The sequence below is a fragment of the Bubalus kerabau genome, chromosome 11 (genome assembly GCF_029407905.1).
Source record: "Bubalus kerabau isolate K-KA32 ecotype Philippines breed swamp buffalo chromosome 11, PCC_UOA_SB_1v2, whole genome shotgun sequence".
Classification (NCBI taxonomy): Eukaryota; Metazoa; Chordata; class Mammalia; order Artiodactyla; family Bovidae; genus Bubalus; species Bubalus kerabau.
This window is the reverse complement of record NC_073634.1, coordinates 75,470,833-75,498,717: the sequence shown is the minus strand read 5'-3', so window position 1 is coordinate 75,498,717 and position 27,885 is coordinate 75,470,833. Positions and strand designations below refer to the sequence as shown.

At 49.0% G+C, this 27,885-nt stretch overlaps 1 protein-coding gene and 1 non-coding gene across 3 annotated transcripts in view; both read left to right on the top strand.

Annotated features, from left to right (window-relative positions):
• Window positions 1-21,284, top strand: part of MAPRE3 (microtubule associated protein RP/EB family member 3) — a 55,749-nt gene extending 34,465 nt beyond the window's left edge. The window contains exons 2-7 of one of the 2 annotated variants that reach the window (XM_055540719.1): window positions 16,389-16,516; window positions 17,501-17,646; window positions 18,239-18,440; window positions 19,691-19,845; window positions 19,962-20,114; window positions 20,353-21,284. In XM_055540719.1, the coding sequence (XP_055396694.1) occupies window positions 16,396-16,516; window positions 17,501-17,646; window positions 18,239-18,440; window positions 19,691-19,845; window positions 19,962-20,114; window positions 20,353-20,421 (846 nt within the window). In that variant the 5' untranslated portion in view covers window positions 16,389-16,395 and the 3' untranslated portion in view covers window positions 20,422-21,284. The remainder of the gene's footprint in view (window positions 1-16,388; window positions 16,517-17,500; window positions 17,647-18,238; window positions 18,441-19,690; window positions 19,846-19,961; window positions 20,115-20,352) is intronic. The other variant, XM_055540718.1, reaches the window with a different exon arrangement.
• LOC129623908 (small nucleolar RNA SNORA62/SNORA6 family) lies at window positions 5,223-5,372 on the top strand. The gene has a single exon (XR_008700660.1). It is a non-coding gene; the product is annotated as a small nucleolar RNA SNORA62/SNORA6 family (small nucleolar RNA).
• Window positions 21,285-27,885: the final 6,601 nt, after the last annotated feature.

The following is a 27,885-nucleotide window of genomic DNA, read 5'->3' as shown; positions in this document are numbered from 1 at the left end:
ATCCTTGCTGAAATCATGCATCTAGAAAGATGAATTCACAGACTTGGGTTATGGTATAAATGCATGTAAGAAGTAGGAGCCTTGCCTTGAGGGGCACAAACTTAGGTTTAAACTGAAACAAACCCATAATTTTTGGAATGGTCCAAAGAGTTGCTTGTATACTTGTATCTTCTCAGCTCCTCCCCAACCTATTGCCTAGGTCTCCCACCTACAAAACCCAGTCAGATTTGTAGTTCCAGAGGACAGAAAAGTTTGGAGTCATCTCTGCCAAAGCAGAAACCTGTTTGCAGGTCAGGAAGCAACTGTTAGAACTAGACATGGAACAACAGACTGGTTCCAAATAGGAAAAGGAGTATGTCAAGGCTGTATATTGTCATCCTGCTTATTTAACTTATACGCAGAGTACTTCATGAGAAATGCTGGGCTGGAAGAAGCACAAGCTGGAATCAAGATTGCTGGAAGAAATATCAAGAACAAAAGCAAGTTCAAATATCATGAACAAAGCAAGATATGCAGATGACACCACCCTTATGGCAGAAAGTGAAGAAGAACTAAAGAGCCTCTTGATGAAAGTGAAAGAGAGGAGTGAAAAAGTTGGCTTAAAGCTCAACATTCAGAAAACTAAGATCATGGCATCCGGTCCCATCACTTCATGGGAAATAGATGGTGAAACAGTAGAAACTGTGGCTGACTTCATTTTTCTGGGCTCCAAAATCACTGCAGATGGTGATTGCAGCCATGAAATTAAAAGACACTTACTCCTTGAAAGGAAAGTTATGACTAACTTAGACAGCATGTTAAAAAGCAGAGATATTACTTTGCCAACAAAGGTCTGTCTAGTCAAGGCTGTGGTTTTTCCAGGGGTCATGTATGGATGTGAGAGTTGGACTATAAAGAAAGCTGAGTGCTGAAGAATGGATGCTTTTGAACTGTGGTGTTGGAGAAGGCTCTTGAGAGTCCCTTGGACTACAAGGAGATCCAACCAGTCCATCCTAAAGGAGATCTGTCCTGGGTGTTCATTGGAAGGACTGATGTTGAAGCTGAAACTCCAGTACTTTGGCCACCTGATGCAAAGAGCTGACTCATCTGAAAAGACCCTGATGCTGGGAAAGATTGAAGGCAGGAGGAGAAGGGGATGACAGAGGATGAGATGGCTGGATGGCATCACCAACTCAATGGACATGGGTTTGGGTATAGACTCCGGCAGTTGGTAATGGATAGGGAGGCCTGGCGTGCTGTGGTTCATGGGGTCACAAAGAGTCAGACACTACTGAGTGACTGAACTGAACTGAACTGCCAAAGCTAGACTGTCATGAACAAAGCAAAAGAAGGCTGAGGAAGGTTCTCATAGGGTTTTTTATAATCATCCAAAGCTGGAAACAACCCAGATGTCCTTCAGTGGGTGAATGGATAAACTGTGGTATGTCCACACTTGCACCATTATTGTGTAATGTACTTGGACCATACTTTGCGATCCCATGGACTATACAGCCCATGGAATTCTCCAGGCCAGAACACTGGAGTACTGGAGTGGGTAGCCACTCCAGTGCTACCAGAAGTACTCCAGAAGCACTCCCTTCTCTGGGGGTTCTTCCCAACCCAGGGATCAATGTACTTGGACCATACTTTGTGACCCTATGGACTATACAGCCCATGGAATTCTCCAGGCCAGAACACTGGAGTACTGGAGTGGGTAGCCACTCCAGTGCTACCAGAAGTACTCCAGAAGCACTCCCTTCTCTGGGGGTTCTTCCCAACCCAGGGATCAAACCTAGGTCTCCCACATTACAGACAGATTCTTTACCAGCTGAGCCACCAGGGAAGCCCAAGAATACTGGAGTGGGTAGCTTGTTGCTTCTCCAGTGGGTCTTCCGGACCCAGGAATCAAACCAAGGTCTCTTGCATTGCAGGTGGATTCTTTACCAGTTGAGATACCAGGGAAGCCCCCATTTCTATAATATTCTTAAAATTACAGAATTATAGTGATAGAAAGCACATCTCTGGTTGCCAGGGATCAGAGTAGGAGGATGGCATGGCTATGAGGGGGTAGCATGAGGGAGTTTCTTTGAGGTTATAGAACAGTCTGTGTCCTCAGGACATGAATCTATACATGTGATAACATATCTTAGACTGTACCACAGCAGCAGCAAAATAATAGAGTGTGTAAAAACTCATGAAATCCAAATAAGGTCTGTAACTCAGCAAATAATGTACCAACGTCAATTTCCTGGCCTTAACAATTGTTATGTAAGATGTTATTGGGGAAGCTGGACGAGGATACGTGGGAATTATTTGTCCTATTTTGCAGCTGTGAGTCTAAAATCATTTCAAAATAAAGAGTTGACAAAAATTTGGAGGGACACTTGATTTCTACAAGGAGCACTTGGAAATCTCTTCAGTTTTTGCCAGAAAAGATAATATAACCTAACGCCCGAAGAGTTATACATTGAATGCAGTTTCTAAGCACTATAATTTCATTTGCTGTATTTTTGATTTGGAAATGATGCTCAACTATTTTAACTATAGAAGTGTTAGGGATATTTTTGCATTGTTGCAAATATCTTATATTCGTGGGGGGAAAAAGAATCCCTTGATGAGCTTCTCCCAGGATGGAATAACTCCCAGTTCTCTTATGGAGCTCTTGCTTGTAGCTTCTACCACTAACCACATCCTCTTCTGCCTCCAGCATGCGTTTTGGGGTAAACTATTCAAAATTTCTTCCCTCCTCCCAGTCTATTCCTCTATTGTCTTGACTCTTGTTTGCTTGATAAGCTTCTTCAAGACCCCATTCAAACTATGCTTTTTCTAGAAGCCCTGACCCAGACAGCAGAGTTACTCCAGCAGCATGCCTTTCCTGCATCTGGGGTTGTAGTGTAATGTGTCACCCTTTGCTTATTTCGTCCACTTGTCTAGCTCCCAGACTAGTCTATGAAATCCTCAAGGACACAGAGTAGGTCCCCTTCCTTCCTATAGGCTTCATGCCAGGCTCAGTGCCTGGAACACACACTCCACAAACAGTGATCAGTGAGTAAGTGAATCGGAGGCTCTGAAAAGTCCTTAGTAACCCTACTTTAATAATTTTCAAAACTAAAGCCCAAAAGGGGGTTTGGTTAACCACAGTTAAACAGAACAGTATATTCATATTTAAAACATTCTCCAAACATTCAACTTAGTTAAGACATTATTATGTTGAATTTCTTGTTCATTCCCTCATTTCTTTCATGCTGCTGCTGCTGCTAAGTCACTTCAGTCGTGTCCAACTCTGTGCGACCCCATAGACGGCAGCCCACCAAGCTCCCCCGTCCCTGGGATTCTCCAGGCAAGAACACTGGAGTGGGTTGCCATTTCCTTCTCCAAGGCATGAAAGTGAAAAGTGAAAGTGAAGTAGCTCAGTCGTGTCCGACTCTTCATAACCCCATGGACTGCAACCCACCAGGCTCCTCCGTCCATGGGGTTTTCCAGGCAAGAGTACTGGAGTGGGGTGCCATTGCCTTCTCCATTCTTTCATGATACCATGTTGTAAAACTTTAGAAAGACCATGAGATTGCACTCATGATCCCCCTTAGACAGATACGACCTAGAATTTAAGGATAGGATATGAATTTTCCAGATTTTACTGAAAGAAGCAAGGTATTCACCTTGCAAGCTGTCACTCTCTATCAAGTCCACCTGACGTGCCACAGCAGACCCACTGGCCTTGGTGACAAACCCCTGATTTCTCTCCTCCGTATCCTCTCAGGCAAATAATCTGGGGCTCCATAATTGTCTTCAGGTCGAGATTCAGTCCTCACACTCCAGCACGACGACTCAGAGTTTCATCATTTCTCCTTGCACAATCTAATGACCACTTCTCCATCCAAGGTCTGGTAACTTCATTAAACAGGGCAGGTAACCTCCTCATCAAAACTGGTCACTCCCTTGGCACCAGGGACACCACCTGCCTCTCCCATTTCCTCTCTTGATCGCATCCTGTAACATTCCTCTAAGATTTGATCATTGGTCTCATGCTCATTTTTCAAAGGAAAGTAATCATAAACATGTTTCCCGTGTCCCAAATTTTCCATTTTCTCTTCACGTCTCTCTAACATCCTACCATCTTTAAAGTCTTAAATTTGGTGCCACTTCCCCCCAGAAGCCATTTGCCTACTAAGGCCCCTCTCATCCTCTACACTCTCCTGGAGCACTTAAAAGCCAAATGCACTCGCACAAGTTAGTGCCTCATATATTCTGGTTTGTGGAATCTTGTGCTGTTTTATGAGTTACTCTTGTTTCTTCAACCAAACAAAGGCTCCTTGAAGAGAAGACCCAAGATTTAAAATCATCCTATGTCCTCACAGTGCCTCTTGGAGGGATTAGCACATTACAGAAATGGTCAATAAACTCTTGCTGAGTGAGCAATGCTGCAGTAGCTTGGAAAGAGAAATATAAAGTAGAAAACCTTTGACATTTCCTTTCCTTTCTCCTAATGCTCAGGAGCCAAAATTGGGGCAAGTCGTCCTGCACTGAGCTGTGCTGTGCTTAGTCACTCAGTCGCGTCCGACTCTTTGCGACCCCGTGGACTGTAGCCCTCCAGGCTCCTCTGTCCATAGGATTCTCCAGGCAAGAATACTGGAATGGGTTGCCATGCCCTCCTCCAGGGGATCTTCCCAACCCAGGGATCGAACCCAGGTCTCCCACATTGCAGGCGGATTCTTTACCGACCAGAGCAGCCCCATCCCGCACTAGCACTGTGCAAAACCAAGTCAGTCTTCCTGCCTCAGGGCCATGGTGTGGGAGGAGCACGGGATTTGGGGGCAGATGGCCTGGGTTCATGGTCTGGCCTCACCAGTGATTGATCTTAATTCTTAGTATGTTGCTTGAACCCAGAGTCTTCATCTCCTATTTAAAATTGAGATAATAACTAAGGTTTTTTGGAGACAAATGCTGTATAATTCACAAGAGTGGCATTCATGGTGAGAACATCAAGCACCATGGTAGATCAGGAGAGAAGCTATTTGAAGGCGGACAGGCCTGAATGTACCCCTCACTGCACATCCTCACTGAGGGGGAATGGCTGTTGCCTGCAGTGGGGGCAGGTAAGGTCTTGGGGATGAATGACAGTCTCCACGAGAGGAAGAGACTCAGATGTTGAACGTTGCCAGGTTTGTTCTGGACATCGTCAGGTAGACCTGCTGGTGGAAAGGTCAGAGTGTGAAATAAGCAGCCTGTCCAAAAGGCGAGGAGATGCACATTGTTAGAGCTTGGAGCTGAGGCCTCTGGCTAATGAACTCACAAGTATAGGTGGTGTGCTACGTGAGGGGCAAGTTTTTCTCTACCACCACAAGGGTTGCTGGCCCAATGAGTGGAGTTTGATAATAATACTTGCTACAAAAGTATTTTTTTTTTTAATAAAAGGCCAGGAAATAAAACTGGTGGATTGGCTGTGGTGGGGGAAGGGGAGCGGGGCTCTGAGAGCAGAGAAAGGCCCGGGCCGGGCTGGAGGGAGAGTAGACTGAATGATTCATAGAGTCCAGTTTCAGAGGAGGGGAGAGCATGCTGCTTGGCCAGATGACAACTGTCAGCCATACGGGCTGACTGAAGAAACAGCCTGTGAAAAGATTAAGTGACATGATTTGAATGTGCCCCCAAAGAAGCATGAAAGATCAGGAAGGAGATAGCAAGCCTACTAGGGCTGCAGACACAAATGTTGTCTACCCTCCATGTCCCAGCTGCTGCTGCAGCCCCCTCCCTCTCGACGTTCAGGCTGTAGGTGGGCTAGCATACGCCTCCCCTGAGGTGTGCACAGAGCTGGACTGAGAGCCAGTCCCAACTGGGGTGTCCTCCCAACAGGTACCAAGTTCTGTTCTCAGAACCATCCCAGAGCCCTGCTCTGGGGAGTCTGGCAGCTATATGGGCTTCTTCCCCTGTGGCTCAGATGGTAAAGAATCTGCCTGCAATGCGAGAGACCCAGGTTCGATCCCTGGGTCGGGAAGATCCCCTGGAGAAGGGAATGGCAACCCACTCCAGTATTCTTGCCTGGAGAATTCCATAGACAGAGGAGCCTGGCGGGCCATAGTCCATGGGGTCACAAAGAGTCGGACACGACTGAGGGACTCTCACTTCACCTCATTTCTCTTTTCCTTGTATCAGAGGAAGAGGTCTTTTTCAATCTCTTGCTGAGCATACAGGGGCTTCAGGCTGCATTTGGTTGTATGTGGCCAGCAGGTACAGCCTGTTTTCTCCTCTCCTGCTCCTTGTGGTCAACAGAAAGGAAAAATGGCCAGAAAACCACCCTTTCTGAACCCACCTGCCACCTGAAACCCCACACTGCAGTTCAGCCGCTCCCATTCATTCATTCATCCAGCAGTGTTTATTGAGCAGCTGTTGTGCCCAGGGCCCCAGGCTAGTACTAGTGAAGGAAAGAAACGGGCACCAGAGCACCAGCATAGCTGCCGAAGAACCACAACCTGAAGCCACACCTGCCCCTGCTCTCCCCCTGCTCAGGCACCCGATCGGAGCTCTGTGGGGAGTTTGCCAGGGTCCTGGGAAGAAGAACATGAGCCAGACACATCGATCATCCTCTGCCTGTCATCAAGGTTTCTCAACCCCCGAAGTGGGGAGATGATGAACCTCTGGTTCCCAAAGACAGGGTATCTCATTAAGCCCACAGCAACGCCATACTCAAGAGAATCATCCTGACCCTTCAGACCTGAAAACTGAGGCTTGGATACTTCAAACTATCGTGTTGGCCAAAGAATTCATTTGGGTTTTCCGCAACATGTTACAGAAAACCAGTATGAACTTTTTGGCCAACTCGATACTTGCTCAAAGTCTCATGGGCAGTGAGTGGCAGAGCCCATAGCCAAGCCACATCTCCCATTCAACCTGGCTTCCCCACACCCCACAGCTCCAGGAGTCTGCTGCTGGTAATCTTGCTCTGATGGTGGACCCCATCATGAAAGTTTGTTGGCTTAAAAAGTTAAGTGTTTGTGGAACTTAAAGATCTTCAGTAAAGAGCCACTGGAAAGAAAGGTTTGCCTTTCTACCTGCCCACCGACACAGACCCTGCTGCTGCTGCTGCTGCTGCTAAGTCGTTTCAGTCGTGTCCGACTCTGTGTGACCCCATAGATGGCAGCCCGCTAGGCTCCTCTGTCCCTGGGATTCTCCAGGCAAGAACACTGGAGTGGGTTACCATTTCCTTCTCCAATGCATGAAAGTGAAAAGTGAAAGTGAAGTCGCTCAGTCGTGCCCGACTCTTAGCAACCCCATGGACTGCAGCCTACCATTGCCTTCTCCCATGGACCCTACTAATAATGATTAATTTTAGCAAGTGAGGAGTTCTGTGTACTCCTCTCCTGGATTCTCATTAACCCTTTGAGTAATGACCAGATAGAGCAATCTGGCTAGGACTCCCCAAAGGACACCTTCCCCAGGACAGCAGCTGCAAGGGCAGAGCCCCATTATGTGGACCCGCCTCTTTAGAATTCAGATCACAGTCAGCAGGGCGTGTTCAGAACTCCAGTGGCTGGGACCTCAGCAGGGTTCAGGATCTTGGGGAAGAGCTACATGACCTAAAAGTGCAATGAGAACAGAATCCTGGAGAAGCTCCAGTTCCTACCTGAGCCTGCATGGTCCAGATCCCTGTCCTGGATCTGCTGGAGTGGGCATGTTCCCCAGCAGCTCTGGAACTACTACTCCTGCCCCATCTCTCCTTTTTAAATTCAGCTTCAGGAGGCTGAGCCTCCCCATGAGTCAGGTCCTGGGTCAACCATGAGAAGAAGGTGATTGGCTGGGTCTGCCAGGGCTTTGTGACCCGCCGGCAGGGCTCCTCCAGTCCCTCAGAACCCTGCCTCCCTGCCTGCACTTATTGCCTCCATGCAATCCCAGGATAACTTGGGTGTGTAACCCAGGGGGCACGGGGTAACAATTTTGCAGACTTTCCAAACAGGTGACTTCAGCCCCCTTGGCCCAGGCAGGAAGGGGGCCGATGACAATGGGCATTGCCCCATGTCAGGAGCGGGAAACGTTTTGGCAAGCTCCTCAGAGTTCTCTCTCCTCTGATCCCACAGCATCTGTTCCAGTTTTCCTGACCGGTAGGATGGCATCTACAAAGCAGAATGTATGGGAAATCTGGAGTTGGGGAGGGATCGTGGTTAGAAGCCCCAGCTTCAGGTAGCCCAGATGGTTATTCTTAGGCAGAAAGGGCAGAGAAAGGCACAATTCTGTGGTCTGTCTCCCTCCTAGACTGGCATTCCAGGATCTTGGAGGCCTGAACCTGGATGTGTGTTGGGCACCTGCTTCTCAGGAATGTGACCTTGGATCTCAGTGTCTGCCCTAATAATGCCGATAATACTGACCAAGTGCTTACCGGGTGCCAGGCTGTGTCCAGCACTTTATACACATGACTCAATTAGTTCTTGAAACAGCTCTGTGAAGTGGTGACTCTCATTGTCCCCATTTTATTGATGAGGAAACTGAGGCCCAAAGTCAAGCAACTAGGAAATGTTAGAGCCAGGATTTAAGCACAAGTTGTGTGACTGGAGATCTGGTATTCTTAACCATTTTGGAGCCTGCTGGAGGCAGGTCCAACACCCACTACAGGGCTGAAAGACCCAGTGTGTCGCTCACAGCTGTGGGGAGCAGAAGGAACTGCAAGGGAACTGGGAACTGCAAGGAGTTCTAGGGACCAAAGAATTAGAGAAGACTGAGTAGATAACCCCTGGGTTATCTTCAAGACATATTTGTGCAAGGTAGAGCTCCACTGAAGACTTAAAAAGTTAGAGTTAGGCCAGTGATAAGGTTATTAAACATTAGAATGTGAGCTTTCAGAGTTATTCAGTCTTATTTATGATTTAGGAATATAAATGCCTAGCTCTCAGTACAGCCCTAGGGATCTGGGAAGGAACTAGATGGTCTCTAGAAACTCTTTCCAGCCACGGGATGTTCAGATTTGGTCTTGATGACCATGTTGGAAGCCTCTGGCTGCAGAATGGCTGACAGTTCCGCCTCCCCTGAGTGATAACTGTCTTTCCCATTACCAGTGACTGCATTGTGAACCTGATGGTCCTCGCATAGGAAATGATTTTGCATATCACCAGACTAAACCTCCTCAACTTTTCTTTCCCTTGACCCCCATCCTGGTAGCAGGAGTCAAGACCCTGCAGAGCAGATTGTTCCCAAGGCCGTGTCCTCAGTCTGATTCTTGGATGGGGTTTCAGGCTGGACGGTGACATGCTACAACCCAGGCAGCTGTTTCTCCTGACAGTCACCATGTGGCAGAGGCCAGGGTGGAAACACAGGGATGGGGGTGGAGCAAGACCCAGCTACTGTAGCCCTTGGAACACAGCCTGCCTCCTCTAGGTGTTGCCTACCGTTCTCTCAGGGGAGGTGACCCAGCCCTTGGTTACAGGTGCATTCACTTTAAGAGTTGTCTCAGATTTTGTCTCGGCTGCAGTGGTGGGTAACTGGTTTACTTAGATACCTGGGCGGATGCTTTATATACCTTCACCCCAAGAAGCTGGTCTGGCTTGAGTCTAGGCCTGAGTCAACCCCCAGTACAAAAAGTCATTGGAAGTTGGATCCACTGATGCATTTAACTTATGATTCTGGGGAATTGGGGGGTTGGTTTAGTTGAGTCCAGAATCTTAGAGTTGACCCAATGCCCTAGCCAATTATAGTTCGTTCAGTTCTTAGAGGGCACTTGGATCAAGAACAAGGATTCCACTCAAGCCGCTGCCCTGATACCACCAGGTTTGACCCAACCAGGCTTCCTCTTTGAGGGATAGGGTCAAAGTCAGGAGCTCTCCCTTGTCTGAATTGAGCTAGGGAGAGGGGAATTTAGGGATGGGAGAAACTTCTAAAGGAGTCTTTGCCCAGGACCTGGTGCCACCTGCTGGTCACAATTTAGCTGTATTTATAGGGCCAAATCTAGGAGAGGCACATTAAAAGAAGGGCATCCTGCCCCTCCACCCCTCCTGACAAGGAATAAGAGAACTAGGAGATGGGTTTCTTCATGACCCCCAGCAAGTGTGACTGGAGATCCTTGCAAAGAGCCCTGAGTGCCTTGGATGAGTTGTCCTGAGCCAAAATGAACCCCAGCTGGGCCAGAGGGTAGCATCACCTGAAAGAACCAGAGCCAGTCCTGAGTGGAGACAAGGCTCTGTTCCACGTATCAGCTACCCACCCATCCCTACCCCACCCTGCCACCCTACTTCATGTGACCTAGCCCCCAATATATAGCCTGTGCTATTGCAGTGCGGGCCACACGATGCATCAGATGAGGACTGTGGTTCTAATACCGGGTTGTATATCAGGAGTATGTTTTAAATTATGTAGACATAAAAGCTGTGTGTGTGTGTGTGTGTGTATTACCAAATATATTGCACAGTCAACTCTCCATATTTGTTGGTTCCATACCCACGGATTCAGCAACCACAATTTGAAAAAAATTTCAGGAAGTTCCAAAAAGTAAAACTTGAATTTGCCATGAAACAGTGACTACTTACCTCATACTACTTGTATGAGGTATTATATACAATCTAGAGATGATTTAAAGTATACAGTAGGGTGTACAGAGGTTATTTGCAAATGCCATGTCATTTTGCATAAGGGACTTGAGCACCCATAGATTTTGGTATCCACAGTGGTCCTGGAACAGATCTCCCATGGATACTGAGAGCCAACTATATCATATATAAATATATTCATATATACCATATATACATAGTATATATGAATATGTACTACATTATGTATTGTTGTTGTTCAGTCGCTGAGTCATGTCTGACTCTTTGAGACCCCATGGACTGTAGCCTGCCAGACTCCTCTGTCCATAAGATTCTCCAGGCAAGAAAACTGGAGTAGGTCAGTTCAGTTCAGTTCAATCAGCCATGTCTGACTCTGCAGCCCCATGGACTGTAGCACACCAGGCTTTCCTGTCCATCACCAACTCCCAGAACTTGCTCAAACTCATGTCTATTGAGTTGGTAATGCCATCCAACCATCTTATCCTCTGTCATCCCCTTCTCCTCCTGCCTTTAATCTTTCTCAGCATCAGGGTATTTCCCATTGAGTCAGTTCTTCACATCAGGTGGCCAAAGTATTGGAGTCTCACCTTCAGCATCAGTCCTTCGGGTGAATATTCAGGACTGAGTTCCTTCAGGATTGACTGGTTTGATCTTGCAGTTGAAGGGACTCTCAAGAGTCTTCTCCAACACCACCACTGAAAAGCATCAATTCTTTGGCACTCAGCTTTCTTCATAGTCCAACTCTCACATCCATACATGACTACTGGAAAAACCATAGCTTTGACTAGATGGACCTTTGTCAGCAAAGTAATGTCTCTGTCTTGTATATGCTATCTAGGTTGGTCTTTTTCTTTTCTTCCAAGGAGCAAGCGTCTTTTAATTTCATGGCTGCAGTCACCATCTGCAGTGATTTTAGAGCCCAAGAAAATAAAGTTTGTCACTGTTTCCATTGTTTCCCCATCTATTTGCCATGAAGTGATGGGACCAGATACCGTGATCTTTGTTTTTTGAATGTTGAGTTTTAAGCCGGCCTTTTCTGTCTTCTCTTTCACTTTCATCAGGAGGCTCTTTAGTTCTTCTTCGCTTTCTGCCATAAGGTTGGTATCATCTGCATATCTGAGGTTATTGATATTTCTCCCAGCAATCTTGATTCCAGCTTGTGCTTCATCCAGCCTGGCATTTCGCATGATGTACTCTGCATGTAAGTTAAATAAGCAGGGTGATTTATTTAACTTATATATTAACTGGAGTACATAACCATTCCTTTCTCCAGGGGATCTTCCCAACCCAAGGATAGAACCTGGGTCTCCTGCATTGCAGGGAGATTCTTTACCATTTTAGGCACCTATGTATAAATATAATTAATGTATATTTATATAGTGTACTATATATATTATATAATAATACACATGACATGGCTATATATAATATAGAGATGTTGAGAAACCACAGGAAGGTTGCCCGCGGGTTGGAAGATCTTTGAAGCTCAAATGATTTCAGTCAAAAACTGGAGGACCAGTTTAGAGGGGGACCAGTGCCTCTGCTTTCTTTCAATAATCAGCACTTGAAAACCATACACAGTAAACAGGAAAAAAAATTCCTAAAGTGGCTCAGGAGCTCCCAGGACCAACCTAAGACCACCCTATGCCTCCCGGAACCACCCCTGACCAGTTCAGACTCTTGCCTCAGGAGCCCAGGTCCAAAAGAGCCCCCAAGGCCTCATGGAGAAATGAGTCCCCAAGCCTGTGAGAAGCCTTGTCCCCTCTGCATTCAGGTCCTGCAGGCCTCTGCACACCTCCTCCCCCCGAAGGCCTGGCAGGGCCTGACCACTCGTATTAGGGCCATTCAAATCCACTCTCCAGCTCTGCACACTCTCTCCTTCCTGTCTTCCTGGAGCACCTGCTGTTTCCACCACACTTTGGGGCATTTGGTTATATTGTTCTGGTGTATGTTGGTCTCCCAGTAAGACTGTAAATTCTTTGAGGATGGGGCAAATCTGTCTATTTCTCAGAGTTCCTAATTAAATACTCATCGAAATACAATACACTTGCCTTGACACTCCCCACCTGCCTCCCCAGTCAAGTCTGGGACCCTCCCCACATGCCTCCCTAATCAAGTCTGGTGTCCACACACTCCTGCCTTGCCTGCTGAGGTTACTTTAGGTGCTGCTGCTGCTGCTGCTAAGTTGCTTCAGTCGTGTCCGACTCTGTGTGACCCCATAGATGGCAGCCCACCAGGTTCCCCCATCCCTGGGATTCTCCAGGCAAGAACACTGGAGTGTGTTGCCATTTCCTTCTCTGTACTTTAGGTGAGCTCCCTGGAAACCAAGAGGCACTCTCCCAACTCCAATCTCTGTGATTATTGTTCATTGAGAATTGATCTAGAACCCCAAAGTGAATGAAACAGCCTGGTCACTGAGGAGTTTACAGTCAGGTGGAAGGGACAGACACACAAGTGGTTTCAAGAGAGTGGAATCAATGCCATGATTGAGTATGCTCAGGGTGACAGACACAGAGCAGGGCCATGCTTCCCTGCGCAGCGGCTCAGAGAACATTTCCTAGAGGAGCTAGAGCCCCAGCTAAGTCCTGAAGGTTGAGTTGGGGAGGGAGGGTCCAGGCCAGAAGCTGATATAAGAGGATTCAGAAAGAAGACAGAAGGTGTCACTCAATCATTCAACAAATTTGCTCAATACCTTCCCTGTGACAGGCCTAGAAACACCACTCCTGGCTTTGAGGTGCTTCCTGATGCGAGAGGCAGGCATTTCAACAAGTCCAGTGGTTAGTGCAATGGTCAGATTACAGGGTAGTGGTTCAGAACCACTGTGTAAGAGGATAGTCAAGTGCAGTCAAAATTACCCTCGGAAATCCCCGTAATTGTCAGCTCCTGAGTCCTTGGAAGCTCCCAAGACAATAATTTTTGTTTCCCTTGGCTTTCCAGCCCTATCTTGGCCTTCCTTCCTTTAGGCAATGAAGGACAAAGTCTATTTTTAAAAGGAGGAAGGACTAGGAGTATACAGGAGGGTGTCCTGATTTTTTTTTTTTTCAAAAAATATTGAAATTAAATGTGCATCTAGTGAGGTTCCATTGTCTGTGCTTGGGTGGGGCTGTGGGGGAGCACAGCCTAGCAGACGCCAGCTGAGCCTCCTCTCCAAAGCAGCTTCTCTAATTTGACTGTGCCTGTAGACCCTCTTGGTCAAGTGCAGATTCTGACTCAGTAGGTCGGGGGCAAAGCTCAAAAATAGGAATTTCTAACTTGAAATCTCTAACAAGCTGATGCCTACAGAGCACCAATGGTGCACCAGGGACCACAGTTTGAGAGCCTTTCACTTTCATGCATTGGAGAAAGAAGTGGCAACCCACTCCAGTGTTCTTGCCTGGAGAACCCCACGGACGGGGGAGCCTCATGGGCTGCCATCTATGGGGTCGCACAGAGTCAGACATGACTGAGGCGACTTAGCAGCAGCAGCAGAGCAGAGAATGAATGAACTGTGGGGGTGGGACTGTATTCCAGGCAGAAGGTGAGTAGAGAGCTGCCCATGACTCCCACCAGGGAATCAAAGACGACGACAGGGCTAGAGAGGGAGGGCCCATTGATGAGCTTGACAAGTGGTGGGAAGCAGGTCACGTTACAAGAACAGATGCCCTCTTGATGGGGAAGTGGGGTGGGTGTATTCTTCCTTCAGGGAGACACTTTGCATATTAAACCTAAAAAATACTCTTCACTCCAGAAATATGTACTCTCCCAGTTCTGGGAACATGCAGTCCTGTTTCTCCATTTCTGATAAAAGATCTAGTTACAAGAAAGTTTTCCCTCGTAACAGTGCAAGTCAGTAATAAACAGCAACCGACACTTGACCTCTGCGGGGGGGATGAGGGGAGGGTAAGGACACGCTCACACCCACTGGCCCAAGAGGGGCGCCTCTGCTCAGCTCCAGCTGTAGGTTGCTGCGTGGGAACATGGACTCAGGGTTGCCAAAAGAAGCCAGAAATCCCAATTTGCCTGTGTGGAACATCCCAACTTTAAAATCTTGAGTTCAGTTCTGTTCCAGAAAAATCTTGAGTACTAACTCAAAAATGTTTCCAACACTGTGAGTGCTAAACCATTCAAGTCTGCAGGGCAAGTCCGGCCACTGGGTGTCTCATTTGTGACCGCTCATTTGCGTCTCTAGCGCATTTGTGACTAGCTCGTTTGTGAGCTAGGGGTTGGAGAGACCAGGGCTGCTTTCCAAGAGTCTGAGTGCAGCAGTGTCAGTGATGGAGTAGAGCAAGGGAGAGCCTGGAGGCTGATGGGCCCCCAGTAGGCTCTTGCTGGCCTTGGCCATAGAGAATGGATATGCAGAAACCCCAAGGCAGCAGGAGGCCAAGAAGAGCAGGCACATTGGAGAGCAGTGCTGCCTTGCTGAATGAGGATGAGGGGGAGGAGCTATCTGGACTGACCCCACAGGTTTCAAGCATGGGTGATGGGTGGTGCATTCACTGGGATAACAAATACAGAAGCAGAGCATGTATTAAGGGAAGTTTCTGTATAAGCGAAATTCAGGTGTCTGTGGATCCATCAGCAAGCCACAGGGATATAGAGTTTGAAGTCAGAGCAGATGTGAAGATGAGTCAGCTTTCTAGAACCCAAATGTGGTCAAGTACTATCTGCTTAAAATCCTCTAATGGCTTCTCTTGTTTAAACAGACTCTTCCTCATGGTAAACAAAGCCCTGCGCAACCAGCCCCTTCCAGCCTTTTTGTACCACACCCCATGAACACGGTTTCCCCTGCCTGTTGAACAACTCAGAGTCCTAGCAATAAGCCATAACTTTGTTCTTGCTAGTCCTGGGGCCTGCACAGCTCTTCCACCCTGTCCCCCCATACATTCAGAAAATTCCTACCCCTTTCAGACTGCTCTGAAGTCTTCGCTGACCCTGTCAAGCAGAAAAGGTCACTCCTTTCCTTGTGCCACCCCTGAACTCTGCTTGTCCTGCTCTTCCTGCCCCATCACTCCCTGCTCTGGACATCTGCCTGTCTGTAAATTCTTTGGAGGCAGAGACCACTTCTGACTTCACCACTTCTTAGCATGGGTCCATCGTATAGTGTGTGTGTGTGTGTGTGTGTGTGTGTGTGTTCATGCACGTGTGCACTCAGTCATGTCCAACTCTTTGCAACTCCATGGACTGCAGCACACCAGGCTTCCCTGTCCTTCAGTATCTCCCAGAGTTTGCTCAAACTCATGTCCATTGAGTCAGTGATGCTATCTAACCATCTCATCCTCTGCCACCCCCTTCTCCTGTTGCCCTCAATCTTTCCCAGCATCAGGGTCTTTCCTGGTGAGTCGACTCTTTGCATCAGGTGCCCAAAATATTGAAACTTATGGGGTTGCAAAGAGTTGGACACAGCTGAGCAACTGAGTAACAACAAAGTGGTAAAGAATCTGCCTGCCAATGCAGGAGACACGAGAGACGCAAGTTCAATTCCTGGGTCCGAAAGATCTTGTAGAGTAGGGAGTGGCACCCCACTCCAGTATTCTTGCCTGGAAAATTCCACGGACAGTCAGACACAGCGGAGCACACACACGCACCCTGTATAGTATGTGTGTGTGCTCCGTCGTGTCTGACTCTGTGGCCCCATGGACTATAGCCTGCCAGGCTCCTCTGTTTGTAGGATTCTCCACACAAGAATACTAGAATAGGTTGCCATTCCCTTCTCCAGGAGATCTTATAGTAGGTAATCACCAGATGTTCAAGGGTGAGTAAGTACCCCTTCTCCAGGAGGTAAGCTGCTAGTCTGGAGGAAGATGCTTCTCGTTTTTCCAGGGACCCTCCAGCCCCTTCTCTCCTTTGGACCCAAGAACAGCACAAGGCCCCCAGGAGCTGACCTTGCCTTTCCTTTCTTTGCAGCTGGGGCATGGCCGTCAATGTGTACTCCACATCTGTGACCAGTGAGAATCTGAGTCGCCATGATATGCTTGCATGGGTCAACGACTCCCTGCACCTCAACTATACCAAGATAGAACAGCTCTGCTCAGGTTGGAGGCCGAGAACGGGGAAGTGGGGGTGCGGAGGGGAGGGCAGCAAAGGCAGGAGGCAGAATAGCCTCAGTGGACATTGAGGATTAAGGAGATTAAGGAGACCTGCAGAGCCCTCGACCAGCCAAAGTTCTGGAGTTGAAGGAAGGAAATGGGGGTCTCAGTGGGTGGAAAAAGTCCAAAGCGAAGAGCAGCGGAAGTACAGTGCAGGGCTGCAGGAGAGGCGAGCAGTGAACCAGAGATCACTGGCACCAGGTCCAGCCCAGCCACTCAGGAGGTCCCAGTCTCAGCTCTTCCTGTAGTGCAACCCTGGGCAAGTCAGCACCCCTCTCTCTAGGTCTCAGTTTTCCCGTCCATAAATGGAGATGACATCAGCTGTATAAGCTGTTAGGACCGAATGCCACACATGCAGTGTTTGATATGGTGTGTGCATGCTAAGTCGATTCAGTCATGTACTACTCTTTGCAACGCTGTGGACTGTAGCCCACCAGGCTCCTCTGTCCATGGGGTTTTCCAGGCAAGAATACTGGAGTGGGTTGCCATGCCCTCTTCCAGGGGATCTTTCCAACCCAGGGATCAAACCTACATCTCCTCGGCTCCTGCACTGCAGGCAGATTCCTTAACCCCTGAACCACCAGGGGAAGCCGGTGTTTGATATGGTGCTGGTACCTCATTGTATCATTATATAGTAATTGCTCTTATTCTTGGGAATTCTTGTTGTGCCTATCCTGCAAGTATTGGAGAAGGAAATGGCAACCCACTCCAGTCTTCTTGCCTGGAGAATTCCATGAACAGAGGAGCCTGGCGGGCTGCAGTCCATGCGGTCACAGAGAGTTGGACATGACTGAGTGACTTTCACTTCACTATTCCACAAGTATGACTGGCCCTGGCCCCAAAGAAAGAGGAGAGGAGATGGGGAGGTTCAGGGAAGTAGCCCCAGGGGGCCCAGGAAGGTGAAAGCAAGCTGCCCATGTTGCTTCGCAGGGGCAGCCTACTGCCAGTTCATGGACATGCTCTTCCCTGGCTGTGTGCACTTGAGGAAGGTGAAGTTCCAGGCCAAGCTAGAGCACGAATACATCCACAACTTCAAGGTGCTGCAAGCAGCTTTCAAGAAGATGGGTGTTGACAAGGTAGGTGCCTGCGCTCTGAGGGGCCCCCAAGGAGCTCTGTGACCCCAGGGAAGATGGCCCGCAGCAGGGGCCGCTGGGGTCCTTCCAGCTCTGATGCCACTCTCCACCCACTGCCTCTCCAGGGGGAGTGCTCCCCCGGCCCAAGGCTCAGTGGAAAACCCCACAACATCTGACACCCCATCCTGACCGCATTCCCATCCCTTCCTCCTCTCTGGACCCTACACTTGAGACTCTCGGTGTACTGCTCCTGTTAAGTTCCTCCTCTGTAGGGCCCAAGAAGTCTCTTGGCTCACTGCTGCCTCGATGGCCCAGGACCCCGGTTCCAGCAACCCCCACCCCACGTGCAGGGAGCAGCACCAAGGGACGTCTCCCCATGCACTTCCTCCTGTGCCTGGAGGAAAGGGCTGTCTCTGGACCCCGGGCCGGGGACTCTGGAGCCTACTCATCGGCTCGGCACGGGAAGGGGGGAGCCCCGGAGAAGGTGGGGCCACTGCAGCCCCAGGGCTTCCTGACAGCAGCGGCCCTCCCGCAAAGGACGGCAGCTGTGCAGCAGCCGGAGGTTAAAGTTCTCTGCTTCTGTGGTCTATTTCAGATCATTCCTGTAGAGAAATTAGTGAAAGGAAAATTCCAAGATAATTTTGAGTTTATTCAGTGGTTTAAGAAATTCTTTGACGCAAACTATGATGGAAAGGATTACAACCCTCTGCTGGCGCGGCAGGGCCAGGACGTAGCACCACCTCCTAACCCAGGTGATCAGATCTTCAACAAATCCAAGAAACTCATTGGCACAGCAGGTAACGTGCCCGAGCTGGGGAAAGGGTGTGGGGGGCCAGGCCGGCGGGGCTCTGCAGCCAGCAGTGCCCCCTGGGCCACTGGCCCGCCCAGCCCCCGGCCAGCCTAAAGGAGACTGTTATCACGGAGTTCAGATGATGCCGCCTGCTGCCCACTTAGACCAGGGGGAGTCGCAGTGGGAGGAGAGCCCCCGGCGCCAGCTCAGGTGGCCGCTGGTGGTGGGAGGCCCAAGCCACTTCTTCCTGCCGCCCAAGCCAACTTGCTGACCTTGAGGTGACAGGGCAGCCCATGGCACGGTTCCTGTGTCCAGGTCATCCCAGCCAAGGGCCTGGGACTGGCACAAAGGACTCCTTCTGCCCTCTGCCCACCTGATTCCCTGGGGATGGGAGTTTGTCCAGCTGGACCAAATCTTCCCGCATTTCCAGAATCTCACAGCCCCAAGTCCTCAAGAGACAATCTCTGGAAACGAGGCTTTGTCTGGGTTCTAGAAGAGAAGGGGGAAAAGCAACAGGGCCTCAGGGAGACAGGAGGATTGGCCAGGAGGATTGGCCACCCGCATCTGAACCCGTCATAGCAGAGCGGCTCCTCTGTGTGCGCTGCTGCCCCCTGGGCCTGCCCCCACTCTCCTGCTTGCTTTGCATTAGAGGCTCTGTCCTGGGAGCTGCCTTTAGCTGGAAAATAAGTGGCCAAAGCATGACGGTGTGCGGGGGAGGAGCTGGGGTGCCGGAGTCAGGCCCAGCAGAGGGCACCAAGCCCATCCTGAGGCCCGGGCAACCCACAGGGCCAGGGGAAGGTTTCTGTGGTCTCCTGCAGTCTTGAGACTCTGAAGTCACCCCCAGGGAGGGTGGCTATGGGCTGGGGCTTCTGTTAGGAAAGACCCAGCAAGAGCCAGACTTGAGGCCCTGTGCCCGCTGCTTTTCCTCAGGCCCCAGCTGTCAGTACAGAAGGGCCCTCACCCCTCCAGCCCCACTCCCCAAATTCGCTGTCCCAGTCCCCCTCCCTCCCCACACCTTACACTTTCTTCAGCTCCTTGTCATCCCTGCTGTCCCAGGCTTGCCAGAGGGCTGCCCAGCTGCTGTGGTGTCGCGTGTGGCCGTGGCTTGAGGTCTAGATGTAGAGTGGGAGAGGAGGGGAGGGCGAGAGTGCCTGCCTTTCGCATGGGCCTGCCCCCGCCATCACACCAGGCTGTCTCGTGCCACATCTGTGGGCTGTGGGTTCATGCAGCCCCATCTGACTTTCCTCCTCTGGACAGTTCCACAGAGGACATCACCCACAGGCCCCAAAAATATGCAGACCTCCGGCCGGCTGAGCAACGTGGCTCCTCCCTGTATCCTCCGGAAGAATCCTCCGTCAGCCCGAAATGGTGGCCACGAGACCGATGCCCAGATTCTTGAGCTCAACCAGCAGGTGAGTGGCGTGCGCATGGGCAGCTGAGAAAGCCAGGCCCCTGGGGCATCAGGGCGGGAAGGGAGGCTGGCGCCGGGGTCTCTGCTTGAACACCACTTTCTCCCCCACCCGAGCAGCTACTGGATTTGAAGCTAATGGTGGATGGCCTGGAGAAGGAGCGCGACTTCTACTTCAGCAAACTTCGAGACATTGAGCTCATCTGCCAGGAACACGAAAGTGAGAACAGCCCCGTTATCTCGGGCATCATTGGCATCCTCTATGCCACCGAGGTGAGTCCTGCCGGGCACCTGATGGGCCTCCCCGCTTCCTACCAGACCCGAGACCAGAAGGGGCCTTGGGGAGCACGGGCCAGTGAGGGCAGCTGGCTGAAGGCACCAGCCCAAGGTCCCACAGAGCATGTGCAGTGGGCAGGGGGCTGGAACCCAGGCCGGCTCCGAGCCACCTGCAGGAGTCCGCAGCTTCGGCCTGCCTGCCTGGCTCAGCATCTCTCTCCCTTCCACCCTCCAGGAAGGATTTGCACCCCCTGAGGACGATGAGATTGAGGAACACCAACAGGAAGACCAGGACGAGTACTGAGGGCGGCCCCAGCCCTGGATGACTGCACGGCTTCCGTGCCTCCCCACCCCGCTCCCACCCCCACATTATAATCCTTTCCTGACAGCCAGTCGGCCGGTGCTTTGTGTCAGTGCCGCGGCATTGGGGAGCCTGGCGAGCAGGGCTTGGGGGGACGGGGCAGGTGAGCAGGCGGAGGCCCCTCTTCCTGTGGCACAGGCCCAGTGCGCGGGACCCCTGCCCACCCCACCCCTATTTATTTCCGTTGTCTCTATGCTGTGTCGGCCAACACTCCCCCAGGGTGCTGTGGCCACCCACCCCAGCCAGCCACCCGCTCCCCTGACAGCCAGCAGCTGTATATTTGACAAAGTCATTGGTATATTTTTACTTACTGGATTTTCCTTGCACTTTACCTGTTCTTTTCCCAGGGCTGGCAGCACGGGTTCCGGGGCAGCGTGCCTGGCTTGGCTTCCCTTCCCCCATTGCCAGGGCCGTGACTGGACTCACCGATTCTTATTTATTTTGTCTTTTGACTTCCCAGTAGTTGAGGGAAAGGCTGATGTCAGGAGAGGGATAGGGGACTGAGGAGGGGGGTTACCTAAGGCCCTGGTGGTCAGGAAGAGGGAGGGGAGCATGTGAGGGATGAAAACGACCTCCTGGCACCAGGCTCACCCACCCTTGGCCCCCTGCGCCCAGCACCACAGCCTGGCACTGCGCTGAGGCTCCCAGCCACTCCCCTGCAGCTTGGTTCATACCACACAGACTCTGCCCGGACCTCTTGTACGTCTGCCTTTTCTCTGCCCGCCTCCCCAAACCCAGCCCTTCGGGCCACCCAGCCTGCATATGTGTTCACTTTTATTTAAATAAACTTGTGTGGTAAAAGTCCATACTATGTCTCCCTCAACTGAGCCACAGCCTGGGACTCAGCGCTTTTCTCTGAGCGACCCCCTCCCTGGAGGTGATAGCCATGGGGTACAATACCACTGCCATCCTCCCCCAGGCCCAGAAAGCTTCACTGGCTTGACCCAGCCCCCATCTCCCAACGCTGGTACCAGGGCTTTAAGGGGAGGCATGGAGGCCTGAACTCCCATTCCCTGAAGAGGAACAGAATTCAGGACCACGGCTGTGATAATGGGCAACCCAGCCAAGCAGCTGTCGGGTGGCAGGGGGGCCTGGCTGAGAGGTGCCTCGTTTCTGTCCCCTTTGGGCCAGTATGACTGCATACTGTCCACCACCCTTGTCAAAGTCCACACATCCAATGTCAGTAATCCATATGGGGACAAGGGCTCACGTGACAGAGCTGAGTGGGTTACAAAAAGCAAGGGCTCTAAGCACTGAAGCCCAGGAGGAAAGCAATGTCCAAGGGGTTCCTTCCACAGAACAGGCTCTCATGGGAGCCGGGAGCTGGAAACTCTGTCCCATCATATTTGCACAGCCTTGCATTCCTGGTGCGTGCAGGCCAAGGGCCATGATAACCAGTGTCCTGAAGGTCCAACAGGGACCAAGGGCACTTAGCTGAATGTGGGTACCAGGCCCGTTTAAACAGAGCCTTGGTTGCCCTTTAGAACAGCCCCTTATTTACTGGGGAAAGGACTGAGACCTACATGTGACATGATTTGCTCAAGGTGGTAAAAACCTGGACTAGAATTGAGACCTCCTGAGTCATTGTTCTGTGCTCATCCCCAAAGACCACACAGGTGTGACCTCCAGAAATTTTCCTCTAGCTTCTGACCAGCCGTGGTAGATGTTTCCTCACCGTCCTGAGTGTGCCCAAGACACTGCTGGGATGTTGTTTCTTCCGCGGCCCTGCTCCAAGACCCTACTTCCAGACCACCAGCATTTCTCCAGTTGACTCGTTAGAAACCTGAAATAAGCAAACTGTCTGTTCATCCCTCATTCACTTCACCTTCTCCATTTGACTCATACTCCCACATACAGAGACTTTTGAATTTATTCTCCTTATTCTCCTGATTTTCTCCTCCAAGTTCCTAGCCTGCTTTTATTTTTATGATTAAAATTATGATTTTATCTTAGAGATTTTTAAATCTTACCATTTTTAATTCTTCTGCCTAATTTTAAAAGCTATTCCAGGTAGATACAGTAAAAGGAGAAGGTAGTTTCTCTGTGATGCCCAGCGTTCATCTTCAGGCTGGGACCTCACCCTGATGGTTAAGTGGGTGTGGTGGGCAGAATAACGCCTCCCTCCAAAGATGTCCACATTATAATCCTCAGAACCTGTGGATATGTTATTAATACATGGCAAAGGGGAATTAAGGTGCAGATGGAATTAAATCGCTAATCTCCTGACTTTAAAATGAGGGTATCCTGGATTATCCAGAAGGGCCCAGTGTAATTGCCAAGAGTCCATAAAATTGGGATGGGCGGGGCAAGAGGTCAGAGTGATGCAATATGAGGAGGACTTGACCCATCGCTGCTGGCTTTAAAGATGGGAGATATGATCAAAGGAATTTGGTCAGCCTTGAGGCTGGGAGAGGTAAGGAAACAGGTTCTCTCCTAGAGTCTCCACAAGGGACCACTGCCCTATGGATACCATATTTTACCCAAGTGAGACCCTGACACACTTTTGCCTTCCAGAGCTATAAGACAAGAAGTTTGTGTTGTATTAAGCCAGTAAGTTTGTGGCAATTTCTTATAGCAGCAATAGGAAACCAATATAGTAGATCAGTCTGCTTCAATGAGTTCACTGTTCTTGTCCCCACACCAGACAGCCACCCATCCTCTTTGACCCAGTCTTTTTTTTTTTTTTAACTTTTAAAAATGTTGTATTAGGGTATAGCCAATTAACAATGTTGTGATAGTTTCAGGTGAACAGCGAAGAAACTCAGCCATACATATACATGTATCCATTCTCCTCCAAACTTCCTCCCATTCAGGCTGCCACATAACATTGAGCAGAGTTCCATGTACTATACAGTAGGTTCTTGTTGGTTATCCATTTTAAATATAGCAGTACATGTCCATCCCAAACTTGACCCAGTCTTTTGATTCTTCCCTCTTACCCAATGGGTACCTGCCCAAGCCCACCCTTCATGGCTAGTGTCTAAGTTGCTCTTTGAAGACCTAGAGCTCCAGGATGTAAAGCCACTGCCTCCTCCCCAAACTCTGGAACATTTAAGATGGTGAATTACAATTTTTCTGCTTCGTCTGTCTCCCATACAGGTTTCTCAAGTTCCTCTCAAGCAAGTGACATGTGTCCTCTAGCTCCCACCTACCACTGTGCTAAGTGCTTATTAGGTACAGAAAGGGCTTAGGAAATGCTACTGGATAAGTAAGTGAATGACTTCTATCCTGTAGGTGCCAAGGTACAACTGATGACCTGCTGGACTATTCTAAGACAGGAAATAAAGCCCCTCCCCACCCTTCTCTATATTTCTACCATGGAACACCCCCTTATTTGCTTCTATGGAAAGCCCTTTCTGTTTCTCTTCCAAAATCAGTATCACTTTTGTGACCATACATGTAACACAGAAGAGGTAGAACAAAGAGAAGACAGTGTCTGAAGAGAGCTAAACCAACTATGTGAAAAAAATGAATTGATTAATGATTCTCTCAAATATGGTCCTGGGCAAAAGCACTTCATTTCAGACCCTTTGACCTGAGGCAAAGTCAGCGATGGTCAGGTCTGCAGGGGCTGGAGGGCAGGCAGAAGGAAGCAGCAAGAGGTGGTTATCTCCTACTTTCTGCCTCCAGCCCACCCCATCCTTTACCTGTCCCCACTTACCTTTCCAAAAGTAGGTATGCCATTTTCCTACTGGCTTCCCACAATCTGCAGGACGAAGTAAAAATTTGACAGGCAAGGACCTTGGCATATGGGCTGAGGTCCCTTTCAACCACATAACCTCCAATATCCATGAAGCATTGTCCCATTGAACTACTTCCAGTCTCCCAGACTGGCCCCGCTGTGTCCCACCTTTGTAGGCCTTTGCTTACATCAAGTCCACACACCTGGCCTGTTCTCTCCACTTGCCCTAATCCCCAACCATTGACTATTTGCCCATTCCTCAGGACACATTTCTAGTTAGGAAGCCTTCTCTAATCTCCTTCCTAAAGGAATTCATCACTCCCTAAACTATTCATCCTGTGGGAAGTTGGACTCTTAGATCAGATCAGTCACTTAGTCGTGTCCAACTCTTTGCGACCCCATGAATCGCAGCATGCCAGTCCTCCCTGTCCATCACCAACTCCCGGAGTTCACTGAGACTCATGTCCATTGAGTCAGTGATGCCATCCAGCCATCTCATCCTCTGTCATCCCCTTCTCCTCTTGCCCTCAATCCCTCCCAGCATCAGAGTCTTTTCCAATGAGTCAATCTTCGCATGAGGTGGCCAAAGAACTGGAGTTTCACCTTTAGCATCATTCCTTCCAAAGAAATCCCAGGGCTGATCTCCTTCAGAATGGACTGGTTGAATCTCCTTGCAGTCCGAGGGACCCTCAAGAGTCTTCTCCAACACCACAGTTCAAAAGCATCAATTCTTCAGCACTCAGCCTTCTTCACAGTCCAACTCTCACATCCATACATGACCACAGGAAAAACCATAGCCTTGACTAGACGAACCTTTGTTGGCAAAGTAATGTCTCTGCTTTTGAATATGCTATCTAGGTTGGTCATAACTTTCCTTCCAAGGAGTAAGCGTCTTTTAATTTCATGGCTGCAGTCACCATCTGTAGTGATTTTGGAGCCCAGAAAAATAAAGTCTGACCACTGTTTCCACTGTTTTCCCATCTGTTTCCCATGAAGTGATGGGACCGGATGCCATGATCTTCGTATTCTGAATGTTGAGCTTCAAGCCAACTTTTTCACTCTCCACTTTCACCTTTATCAAGAGGCTTTTTAGTTCCTTTTCACTTTCTGCCATAAAGGTGGTGTCATCTGCATATCTGAGGTTATTGATATTTCTCCCGGAAATCTTGATTTCAGCTTGTGTTTCTTCTAGTCCAGCGTTTCTCATGATGTACTCTGCATATAAGTTAAATAAACAGGGTGACAATATACAGCCTTGACGAACTCCTATTCCTATTTGGAACCAGTCTGTTGTTCCATGTCCAGTTCTAACTGTTGCTTCCTGACCTGCATACAGGTTTTTCAAGAGGCAGGTCAGGTGGTCTGGTATTCCCATCTCTTTCAGAATTTTCCATAGTTTGTTGTGATCCACACAGTCAAAGGCTTTGGCATAGTCAATAAAGCAGAAATAAATGCTTTTCTGGAACTCTCTAGCTTTTTCGATGATCCAGCGGATGTTGGCAATTTGATCTCTGGTTCCTCTGCCTTTTCTAAAACCAGCTTGAACATCAGGAAGTTCACGGTTCACATATTGCTGAAGCCTGGCTTGGAGAATTTTGAGCATTACTTTACTAGCGTGTGAGATGAGTGCAATTGTGCAGTAGTTTGAGCATTCTTTGGCATTGCCTTTCTTTGGGATTGGAATGAAAACTGACCTTTTCCAGTCCTGTGGCCACTGCTGAGTTTTCCAAATTTTCTGGCATATTGAGTGAAGCACTTTCACAGCATCATCTTTCAGGATTTGGAATAGCTCAACTGGAATTCCATCACCTCCACTAGCTTTGTACATAGTGATGCTTTCTAAGGCCCACTTGACTTCACATTCCAGGATGTCTGGCTGTAGGTGAGTGATCACACCATCACGATTATCTGGGTCGTGAAGATCTTTTTTGTCCAGTTCTTCTGTGTATTCTTGCCATCTCTTCTTAATATCTTCTGCTTCTGTTAGGTCCATACCATTTCTGTCCTTTATCAAGCCCATCTTTGCATGAAATGTTCCTTTGGTATCTCTGATTTACTTGAAGAGATCTCTAGTCTTTCCCATTCTATTGTTTTCCTCTATTTCTTTGCATTGATAGCTGAGGAAGGCTTTCTTATCTCTTCTTGCTATTCTTTGGAACTCTGCGTTCATATGTTTATATCTTTCCTTTTCTCCTTTGCTTTTTGCTTCTCTTCTTTTCACAGCTATTTGTAAGGCCTCCTCAAACAGCCATTTTGCTTTTTTGCATTTCTTTTCCATGGGGATGGTCTTGATCCCTGTCTCCTGTACAATGTCACGAACTTCATTCCATAGTTCATCAGGCAGTCTATCTATCAGATCTAGGCCCTTAAATCTATTTCTCACTTCCACTGTATAATCATAAGGGATTTGATTTAGGTCATACCTGAATGGTCTAGTGGTTTTCCCTACTTTCTTCAATTTAAGTCTGAATTTGGCAATAAGGAGTTCACGGTCTGAGCCCCAGTCAGCTCCTGGTCTTGTTTTTGCTGACCGTATAGAGCTTCTCCATCTTTGGCTGCAAAGAATATAATCAATCTGATTTCGGTGTTGACCATCTGATAATGTCCATGTATAGAGTCTTCTCTTGTGTTGTTGGAAGAGGGTGTTTGTTATGACCAGTGCATTTTCTTGGCAAAACTCTATTAGTCTTTGCCCTGCTTCATTCCGTATTCCAAGGCCACATTTGCCTGTTACTCCAGGTGTTTCTTGACTTCCTACTTTTGCATTCCAGTCCCCTAAAATGAAAAGGACATCTTTTTTGGGTGTTAGTTCCAAAAGGTCTTGTAGGTCTTCATAGAACCGTTCAACTTCAGCTTCTTCAGCGTTACCGGTTGGGGCATAGACTTGGATTACTGTGATATTGAATGCTTTGCCTTGGAAATGAACAGAGATCATTCTGTCGTTTTTGAGATTGCATCCAAGTACTGCATTTCGGACTCTTTCATTGACCATGATGGCCACTCCATTTATTCTGAGGGATTCCTGCCCACAGTAGTAAATATAATGGTCATCTGAGTTAAATTCACCCATTCCAGTCCATTTCAGTTGGACTCTAGTTCTTACTATAAACGCTTGCCTGGCCTGTTCCTCAGTATGGCAGGTATGAATCTCATAGTCAAATGAGGGAGTGTGCATTAAATAGTAAGCTTCCCATGTGGCACTAGTGGTAAAAAGAACCATCATGTCAATGCTGGAGACTTAAAAGATGCAGGTTTGATCCCTGGGTTGGGAAGATCCCCTGGAGGAGGGCAATTCACTCCAGTATTCTTGCCTGGAAAATCCCATGGACAGAGGAGCCTGGCAGGTTACAGTCCATAGGGTCGCATGAAGTCGGATAAGACTGAAAAAAACTTGGCATGGCAGGGCATATGAAATAGCACATTTCCTTAATCATGATAAATCACTTCTAGTTCACCTTCACTCATACTCCCCTGCCAGCATGCTTCCAGTTTTGAGGTCTCACATGATACAACAAGCATGGCCCAAGGGACCTCCAGAGATAGGGGATGTCTGAGCAGGTAACCTGCTTAAGTAGTTCCTCAGGTCTTCCGTTCTTGATCGCTTCCCTGCCACACCTGGGACTTGGGACTGACTGCTGTGCAGGGAGTCCGAGCCTTTTCTTTCCCACTGCCCGCAAGGGGAAACCCAGTGCTGGCTGTCCCAGGGCCAAAAACTTTTCTCTGCC